We start from the raw sequence: 10,642 nt of genomic DNA, 5'->3' as shown, positions 1-10,642 counted from the left end.
TTGTTGGGGCTCTTACATGACAAATATAGATTTTTATTCTTGAATGTGTAAATGGTAGTACATAGTTTTTTTTAATGGTAGATGCCATCTAGTAATGAACCTTCATTTAGAAGCCATAGGAATTGAGAAACACTAGGAGTAATCGGCCATAAAGGGTATTAGTCGGTGTTACACAATACATACGAAGTAAGCTGGAGAAGACTTGTTAAAACTAAAACCATAACATTTAATATATACATAGAGGATAGTTTGCATTACACATGCAAGGGCCCCTTACACGTTGATAAAACCCGCCTAGACATCATAGTAGGGGGTACACAAAAGAGAAGAGTTTCCAAAAGTACGATCCAAAAGACCGTTTTACAGCAAAGTGACTTGTAAAGCCATTAAAACTTGAAAAGATACATATTCAGTAATTCCATTTATAGTAAGTGTAGACCAAACTGAGTAGATATAACTAAATAGATATCTATTGATTAGGTGGCTTCTGAGTTTGGACGTACAGTGGGTACATGTTGATATAGCCACTCCGGAGCTCATCGATCGCGACTGCCACAAATTCCATTTCCTTTCTCCAGGCCATCTCTGTTGCAACTGACTTCTCTTTCAGCTCTAATACCACCATCTTGATGGAGTGTAGGTCAGACTTAAGGAGAGTGTTTTGGATGTTGGACGCATTGTATCTCCTCTCCCATTCGTTCCGCTCGGTGGCCAGCCTGACGTTGTCATGCACAATTCAGTTAATGTATTGCATTTGCTTAAGATGATTGTCATCAAACGACGGGAAGTTAACGATGTTATTCATTGGAAAAGGTGTGGAGTCCATTTTAGAGAGAAAAAGAGGATATCCAAGTATACAGGTAGGGTGGTGGAGATTGAATTGAGGTCAACACGATCCCTACACACATATATATACATATAGAAAACACATTCCTTTGTAAATGGTGGAGTTGTTAATGCACTGTCACTTATCAAAAATAGGGTTGCACATCAGTCAAAATTACATAAAGTATGCCATTATTAGAAACATAAGGAAGCAGTCACGTATTACGTGGGAAGAATTAGAATTTGCATTTCAGCACGTCATGGTCACGTGAGTTGCGAGTGCTATTACGTGGGAAGTTATTTGGAGCACAGTACATGAGAAAAATAAGAAAGGAGACGGAATTGACTTCCATTTTCACGTTTTTTTTCATGTATATCAGAAACCTTTTATTAGTGGGCCATACTTAATATCAACTTATAATTCATAGATTATTTTCAATTTAAAATAAAATCTCCGTATATATGAGGGCCATACTCTCATGTTTTAGTATCGTGTAAATAGAGTGTAAATAGAATGTACAGGAGTAATATTGGATCCACACACAAGTACAAATCATTATATAGGGCCCCACATGTTTGACTATCTATTTGTGTTTCTGATTTTAACTTGTTTCCAAAGGTTGCGTGCACAATTTTACTATGGAGCACATTTGGTGGTCATGGGCCCACGTTATATCACTTTCATCAGGCTTTCATTAGCTTGTACCGATCAACATAAACCGAAAATACAGGATATTGGGTTGTCATTTACACTGTACTCTACCATTATCTCTCTTGATATACTGCGGTGGGACTATATTGAGTTATTGAAACTAAATTTTTGAAAGGGCACTCGGTCATGGATTCAAATTCTTCAATCAATTCCTGCAATTTAGAGTTTCTACATGACCTCCCACCACGACAACCAGACCCCCCAGATTGGGAACAATTCAGTTTCTATAAAATAACAACACTCCCAGCAGATCCGGTCGATTACATTAACGATCTCCTGACTACATTAGGGGAGAAGGAGTACCACATTTCAAATATTGATAGGGAAAAACGTGTTTTGGAGGAACAAAACATAATAATGAAGGAGAAGATAATGCGGCTAGAGGCAGAGCTTGCCGAGAAGTCAAATAATTTACAAGAAATGACATGGGATGCTTCGTACTCGAAGGACGAGTGGATGGAAGATTATGAGCGGCTTTCCGAAGCAGTGCTGCAACTTAAAACAGAGTCAATTACTAGGTACCAAGAATACCTAGATGAGAGATTGAATAATATTGTGGGCCGTGAACTCTCCAATTTGAGGTGGAAGAGGATGACCAGTACCTGAGTTAGTAGCTTAATCTATTACTTGTTATGTTCATTGTTTCCTTAAAGTAAATGTTAGTTACGATTTTTAATCTTTCGTTGCCTCTGTTATTTCCAAAGTTGCTGACATTTTTTTAAAATGTTTGTTTGTAAGTTGGCCTTCTAAATTATATTTAATTAAATTTTATTTTCCTTTGTTATTTATGGACTCATCACACTTTTTTTGACATTAACTTTGAAAATATTTTATTTTCACTATCGAAATGAAATTGAGTGTATCTGTTTACTAGTATATTGATAGGACAGGACAATTTCGGGAGCCCATAATGTGAACTGTTCTTCACATTACCCCATCAGAAGGAATGGTGAGTCTATTTTTAGGGTGGGTGGATGTAGTATTATTAAGCTCATGCTCTTCTAAGATATGTCAGAATAAAAGAAACCAATATTGTAATAATGGCCAATATCTTGTACGAAGGCTATGTTTTACCTGTTCCGTGTTTACTAAAAAAGTTGACTTCAATGGTTTTTGTATATCATGTTACCTCATACACACGACCTCAATGATGGTGGTCTTTAAAAAATAATTTTTTTGTAATTTATTTTTTGTGCTATTCATTGAAATTGAGCGTCGGCCGTATAAACCCAAAAATCCATATTTTAACTACATCTTCACCAACTCTTAAAGATCATCACTTTCCCACATTTGGGTATTATAGTTTTTATGTAATTCAGCTTTTCTCGTGGCGCATATACCATTTACAGAAATGGCCAGGAATACCCATTTGACACATTGATTAAACATGTGTACCCTTTTTCAAATAAATCTTAATTTTTGAAGAGACAATTCAAAAACTACCCTCATTACTAACTTGATAAAGAAAGAAAAACATGTTGTTTTTCGTTTAATCACAAAGTTCACAAACTAGTTAGTCTTTAATCATCAGTTTTAACAAATTTGTAAACAATGAGTTTACTATTTTAGAAATTTTCCAACCGAAATTGTAAAACAAAAAATACATAAACAAGGTATTAAGTATTTTTTCAAGTAAATTGTTAAAATTAAGATTAACCGTCAAGCTTTTAGTTTAACACAATTGTATAGGCAAATATTGGTTTCTTGTAAACTGTAAACAATGAGTTTACTCTTTAATATTTTTTTCAATAACACTGTAAACAATAAGTTTACATTTCAAAGAAAATAGAGATTCACAATATTTAAAGAAAAAATAATTAGTCAATGAATGTATCTGTGTTCTGCTACGGAAGAAGATGCATAAAATTCAAAATTAATACATTCATTAAATTAATGATTCATTCAAGTACTCCCCTTTTTAGTAAACAATTTTAATATTTACATGATACAATTTGATTTTCTGAAAGAAACAGTAGTATAACATAAGCAATGAATGTCATTAATTTTAGTTGACAACCATACTCATGAACTTGAAGCAATCATTATGTTGCCAGAGCCTATTAACCGTTAACGTATATCATGGAAGAACGTTCAAAATTTCCTTGTTGAAGTACTTCCTCCTTATTCACTCTCCTAATGTCAGATTCTCTTAGTAATCTCTGGTTCTGTAACAATAAAAAAAATTATAAACTAAAAAAAAAAGAGCCAAATTATTTTGTAGCTAACTTAAATCTCTGCTATGTACAAGTCAACCCACCTGTTTCCCCAAGAATTATGTAATATTACAAAAACATCAGTACAACATACAGAAGGATATATACCACAAACCATATTTAATATGGTTGCAATAGTGCATTTAAGTAAAATTACAAGCAAGGTATTTTTTGGAATGTTGGAGCCTACCTTTACCTCCACAACAATTTCAAATTCCCAGCAAGTAGTCCTCAAAGCAAGTGGATGCACTACACATTCAACATATATGTAAATTAGTTCCATTATTGGTACGAAATAAGGAAAAAAACATGAATTGGAGTAATTATACAAACCAAACGATTAGAAATATGAACAATGAAGACTAGGGGTCAGGTTGTATCAATTACCACTTTAATTTTGGAGACTGCATCTGCAAAAGCTAGTTTCCTGAACTTTTAACATTTAAGCCAGCCTATTTTCGTGGTCCTCACCGATTTCGGGTGTTAAAATCTATACAATTTATCTATTCTAATGTATGATAACCTCTTAGCAAATTGAGCGTGTTCGCAATTCAGTTAAAGTAGTGAGAGAGTGCAAATGAATGTGCTGAGCTCCTATTAAGTGTTCGCACTAACGTAATATATGTGATACGCTATGTAAGAAAAGTGCAAGTTCACGTAAAACGAGAAATAGAGTGTGAAAATTGACAGTTCAAGTACATGACCATCTTTCCAGCAAATATAAAGGACATGATTATGTTTTGCATTTTTGAGCAGTACACATAACAGAGGTCGGGTTTTTACTAATATGGTTGATGGATACTCGCATTATATGTCCCAATAATGCCTTCCTATTTAAGAGTGAATAATAAAAAAATAAACCACATAACACACATTAATGTGAGAATCATGCATGCCCAACTATTGTATAGTCACAAAGAAATTAATAGTGTAATAGCTAATTGGTCTAAACATGGCATGGTAGTATGAAGACAAAATATGTAAATACAAGTTTAGTTCATTGACTTCCTCTTTTTTCTCATTCCGCGCTTCGACCAGTGTTGCTGTCTAGACTTTTTTGTTGAAAGCGTTGGAGGCGAAGCATCACGTCTTGGGGGAAGACACTTACCTTCTTTTAAGGTTGATGATTCACCACCTTTGCTTGAACAAACTCCATAATAAGCGGTTGCATCATGCATCACATCCCAAAATAGGCCATTGGATTCCGATAAGACAATATCAATTGCAAATCGGAATCTCTCATTATGGTCGACTATCTGCAAAGTAGAAGCAGGCAAGCATACATTTAAGATAGTAACGCGGTATTCTAAACACAGTGCATAGGTTGTTTAACCAAAAATTAAAATATAAGGTCAAGACACCTACATAGGTCGAGGGAGGAGATTGTCCGGATGCAATGTACTCCATAAACCTCATGACAAAAATACCACAATCATGTCCATTATCCTATTGCGGGAGTTTTCCGGCAGGCACTATATTGAAAACTTCAAAAACAGGTCGGCCAGAATGCACATCATCCATCGTCCTCAATAGCAACTTATCAAGCTTCTTCAACTGTAATAAGAATTAAATAGTACATATACTTTATCCATTATTTAACATCAATAATATTAAATTGACAAGACACGCATACCAGTGTGCTAAGCATATGTATCCTGTGCCTTTTTGCACGTGCAGTGGACATGGAGTCCCAATACGATGCAGAGGAACTCTTAATGTCCAATACAGCCAGTATCCAGTGATTGTATTCGATGTCCTTCATAGGCACTAGGATCTAAGTTAACTCATACCCAAAAACAGATGATTAGATAAGTGAATTATTCAAAGAAAATAAATAACTTGCATAAGGAAGGCTTGGAATACCTTTTCGGCATTATTTAGAACCAAAGTAACATCGACAGGTACACCAAGAAAACCAAAATCCCCCGTCTCCCAAAAGTTCCGACCATGACCACTTTCCTATTATTAGATTAATAGAAAATGAGCAACTACTAACTACGTTATCAATGTTCAACTGAGGCAATCAAACATACGTTACAACTTACCAAATTGGGATGAAAGGTGGGAAAAATTAGAGTTCTCATATCCTCCATTTTGTCACACTTCTCTTTATGTCTAAATCGTAGTACATGAGCAAAAGCATCAATAATATGCAAAACATAATTAAGTATAAAGCCATTTATCCAAACCCACCTTATCCAACAAATGTAAGGCGTAACCCTTCATAAGATACTTTGGGCATCCTAATAAAAGTGAACTATGTACAAACTGGGTACTTACCTGCATGTCCACATGAGCTTCAGGCCTAAGGCTCCTAAAGTACCAACGTTCCAACTTTTCCATTGGATTTACTACCAACACCTCACTGAAAATTACGGGGTTGAAAAATGTAAAAAAAGTAAACCTAACAACATCAATATTTTCAATGTAGAAATTTTGTCAGACATAAAAAATGGTTGATTTAAGATGGGAAAGTATCACATACGTCAAAGACAAACTAAAGTCAAAAATGAAAAGTGCGATTTCGAAACTCGCTAGGGGCAAGGGCCTCCGCAATTTGAATGCTCCAATTTGGTAGTAATTGCTTTCATTGTATGTGTGAATCATATTCTGAAACAAGTTGTCCAATTTGCAGAGCTCCTTCTCCCTCCTTAGAGTGGGAGGATCGATCTTCTCATTATCATCTTCCTCTATTTCATGTACAACATGATCAACCGTAATCCCCGGGATACTAGGTTCATGAGTCGTGACTTCATCCACAATATCCTTCTCCTTCCCTTTCTCCACCTCCTTCTTTTCTTTCTCAGGAGGTCTAACTTTAGCAAGAGATTCATTGAAATCTTTGTCCATTTCAACCATGGTCTTCCCATTCTCCGAATTAGATGGTTCACAGGGAAAAGCATTTGGGTCAGTGTTTGTTGGGACCTCATTAAAGAACTCCTTCGGTGGTGAAAATGTTAATTCAAAATTAATGAATTCATGCTTCACTTCCCCCAGGTTGCTTTCGTTGAAGGAGGGTGAGTAGTTTCCATAAGAAGGTTCATTCCGAAATCCTATACCGCACTCCAACAACATTGGGTCATTCCTAATCGAAAGCTTCTCCAATATCCTATTCTCATCCATTTGCATGTTTGCTAGGATAGGGTCATTAATTAATATGCCTGAATCCCGAGGCTCCTCTCCCTTACTATACTTGGGAACACCACCACCACGCACCCTTGAACTGATTCCGCCGCTCAAACTCCTACGTAATCGTTTGAATTCCTTGGCCATTTGCAACTTCAAATCCTCATGAAATTTTACCATTTCTATTTCCTTTTCAATCTTTTTGTTCTCAATCGATTCGACATTATCACACAAAGAGGCGAGCGTGGCAGGCATCTTCGATGCTGCAGCACCGTCCTGCAACTCTATCATTGGAATCTGAAAAACATGGGAAAATTTTATTAATTCAACCAAACAAAATTTTTCGAAAACAAGAAATAATTATTTACATAATCATATACTTACTTTATTTGATTCAAACCCCCCATGCTCCTGTACCCAATCCAGTGTAGCCTTGAAATCATCGTTAGACCACACATTTAAAGGGCAGAGGGATCTATCAACATATCCTTCCTTCCAAACAACGTGATGACAGTAAAATAACTACAACATGCACAAACATAAATTGTTATATGATGGTGTCTCATAAAACAATTACAATTGCTAAGTGTAAAGAACATGTACCAGTAAAAAATATATGCATCCTCCGACAAACATGCCTTTGTTTTTCTGATGCCGTCGAAGGGCCTTCCATAGATAATTGTACGACAGTGATGCCCAGTTAACACGACAAACCGCTGCAATGTCATTTATGGCCTTTATAGGATCCTCCACTTCGCGAGCAACATTTACAGACGTATTAGGCATCAAGAATACAGAGACAATAAAGAGCAAGAAGTCTCGAACGAAGGACATGTCCGCCAATTGACCTGTTATCAATTTCTCCTCTAGAACTTGCACAGCAGTGCTTTCAACCTTCTTTTTCGAATGCTTCTTCTTGCTACCATGAAATAAATTTTCAACACCATCCTTAACACCAATCGTAGCACCAAATATTTGACTGTTCAATTTAAATTGTTTCCCATGAACCTCCAAAGACCCGTCCTGGGTGTTGAACCGAGAAAACAACCATGTCACTAGATTCCTTCTTACGACACAATCTTTCATCCCCAAAAGTGCCCCAAATCCCATTTGTTTCACTACCTCCTTTTGATCCCCATTGAGTTTGGAAATAACAGAAAATACCCTACGAGGTGAGCATCTATAATCTAACTTCTTTGCTTCAGCCATTTTTTAATTATTTTAATCAGTCCAAACTAACCTGTCAAATAAAAAATGGAAATTTATTAGTCAAACACGACTTAAGATTTACAAACTCATAAAAATAAATACACCATTCGCCTATCATAAAATTTACCAATGACAAAGGACAAAACATGAGGAATTCAGAGAGATTGTTCTTAAAAGTTGGTGTATTAAGGGGTTCTGATATGATCTGCTGGGAATTATTCAGAAACTAAACAGATTGAAGTCAGTGTTGATTTAGTTTAATAAGAGGAAAGTTGGAGATGTCACAGATAGATATTTAGAAGCCAAGGAAAAATTTCAACAACCACAATATTTGCTGCAACAGCAACCTCAATCTATAGAGTTACAGCAAGCAGAACAAGTAGCATGTTCAGAGTTTAAACACTATTCAAAGATGCATGACATTTTTCTTAGGCAAAGGAGCAAACTTACTTGGTTGCGATTTGGAGATGACAATACATCTTACTTTTATGCTACTTTAAAACAGAGGTCAGCTTTTAATAGAATCACTGCTTATTTGGATGAACATGGCAAGATTGTTGATTGTTATGATGATGTGCTTAATCATTTTATTAACCATTTTAAAGGTTTTTTGGGCAGTCCTAGCTTTGCTACTTCTAGGATTCAGCTGGATTGTTTTAAGGTTGGCAACATTTTGAGTTTAGACCAGCAACTTAGTTTGATTAGGCCTTTTTCGAAGAAGGATGTAAAAATGGCCATGTTTAGTATTCATGCTGTTAAAAGTCCTGGTCCTGAGGGGTTTGGTTCGTGGTTTTTCAAGTATATGTGGAAAGATTTGGGGGATGAGATAGCCATTGCTGTGCTGTATTTTTTTTATTCTGGCTGCTTACCTAATTCCCTTAATAGATCAATTATTACCCTTATCCCTAAAAAAGATACTCCTTCCACAGCAATAGATTATAGACCAATAGTTTGTTGTAACACCTTATACAAGTGTATTTCGAAGATGATGTGTGTGAGATTGTCTACTCTTCTTCCTTTTCTTACTCATCAGAATCAGGGTGCTTTCATTAAGCAAAGATCATTGGCCCATAATATTTCATTCTCTTTTGTAAGGGTTCCTATATTTCAGTTCAGATTCTGTATTATGGTTTTCGAAAATTCAGTCAGGTTTCTAGTCTTGCAGTGAACTTATCTAAGTCTCACATCTACTTTGGTGGTGTTCATTTGGATGAAAGGAAAAAAAATCATGGATAGCTTGAATATTGAGGAGGGATCCTTCCCTTTAAATATCTGGGATTGTGTCTAACACCAACTAAATGGAAGGCTGATGATTGTGGTTTAATTCTTAAAAAAATCCAAAATAGATTACATACTTGGTCTAGTAGACATATTTCTTTTGCAGGAAGATCTCAACTCATACATTCTGTTTTGTTGGGTATTAGGACTTATTGGATGAGTATATTTTTGCTCCCTCAAATAGTTATTAAGGAGATTGATAGGTTATGCAGGAAATTTCTTTGGGGAGTTAAAGGCATCCGTAGCAGAGTGCATTTATCATTATCGGATCAGGTGTGTTTGCCTAAAAGTTTGGGTGGGATTGGTTTTAAAGAAGGATCTAAATGGAATATTTTATTGATGGCCAAATATATTTGGGCTATTTCATCTAAACAGGACTCTTTATGGGTCAAATGGGTAGCTAATATCTATCTCAAAGGGCATAGTTTCTGGTCTTATAATCTACAATCTGATGTTAGTTGGTACTGGAGGAAGCTTATTAAGCTGAGAGATCATTTCTCTCATGATTCATTAAAGCCTTCGGTTTCCAAAGGCAAGTTGAATCTTTCTAGTCTTTATATGCATTTGGTTCACAAAGAGAAGGTTCATTATAATAAGGTGGTTTGGTGCAAGCTATCTATTCCTAAGCATATATTTATTCTTTGGCAAGTGGTTTTAGGTCACCTTCTTACTCGAGACAACTTGATTAAATGCCATATTCAAATTGAGTTTTGCTTATTTCTTGTTTGTGAGTTGGATATGGAGTCGCATGATCATCTGTTTTTTAGTTGTCCATTCTCTCAGCAGGTGTTGTTTCAGGTTCGGTCTTGGCTGGGTCATCTGATGTGGCCTCCTAAATACTCAGAGTGGATGAAGTGGATGGATGGGAGACCTAGGGGGCTTCATCAAAGGATTAGTGCTGTTGTTCTTGCTGCTACAGTGTACATCATCTGGTCTAATAGGAATTGGTGTATCTTTGAGTCTTATTCTTGTACTGTTTTGAAATTGAATTCTTTGATTCTTATGGGTCTTAAAGCCAAATTACTTGATATTAGGAGCATTAAACTAAAGGCTGTTGAGAAGAGTACGGTTGATTTTATTCAACTTTTGTAAAGCTGTAACTGTATATTCGTTTCTGGTACAGGGGGTTTTGTAAGTTGATTTTTTAGTGGAATATATTTTTCTTCTTATCAAAAAAAAAAAAAAATTATGCTAAGTAAACATTCCTATGCACTTACGTCAACAACCTAGCCATCTCTGTAATTAAAATGAAACAACTCTTGGGAACTCCCGAGTCCTT

At 35.8% G+C, this 10,642-nt stretch overlaps 2 protein-coding genes across 2 annotated transcripts; both read right to left on the bottom strand.

The window, feature by feature from the left end:
- Positions 1-4,645: 4,645 nt before the first annotated feature.
- LOC133816145 (uncharacterized) lies at positions 4,646-5,191 on the bottom strand. The gene is made up of 2 exons (XM_062248796.1): positions 5,116-5,191; positions 4,646-5,006 (listed from the first exon to the last, which is right to left on the bottom strand). The coding sequence occupies exons 1-2, from the start codon at positions 5,164-5,166 to the stop codon at positions 4,743-4,745; spliced, it is 315 nt and encodes a 104-aa protein (XP_062104780.1). The 5' UTR covers positions 5,167-5,191; the 3' UTR covers positions 4,646-4,742.
- Positions 5,192-5,303: 112 nt separating this feature from the next.
- Positions 5,304-5,875, bottom strand: LOC133816144 (uncharacterized). The gene is made up of 3 exons (XM_062248795.1): positions 5,796-5,875; positions 5,614-5,709; positions 5,304-5,524 (listed from the first exon to the last, which is right to left on the bottom strand). The coding sequence occupies exons 1-3, from the start codon at positions 5,841-5,843 to the stop codon at positions 5,342-5,344; spliced, it is 327 nt and encodes a 108-aa protein (XP_062104779.1). The 5' UTR covers positions 5,844-5,875; the 3' UTR covers positions 5,304-5,341.
- Between the last annotated feature and the right edge of the window lie 4,767 nt (positions 5,876-10,642).

Source organism: Humulus lupulus, chromosome 2, assembly GCF_963169125.1.
Source record: "Humulus lupulus chromosome 2, drHumLupu1.1, whole genome shotgun sequence".
NCBI lineage: Eukaryota > Viridiplantae > Streptophyta > Magnoliopsida > Rosales > Cannabaceae > Humulus > Humulus lupulus.
This window is presented reverse-complemented; position numbering and strand designations above follow the sequence as displayed.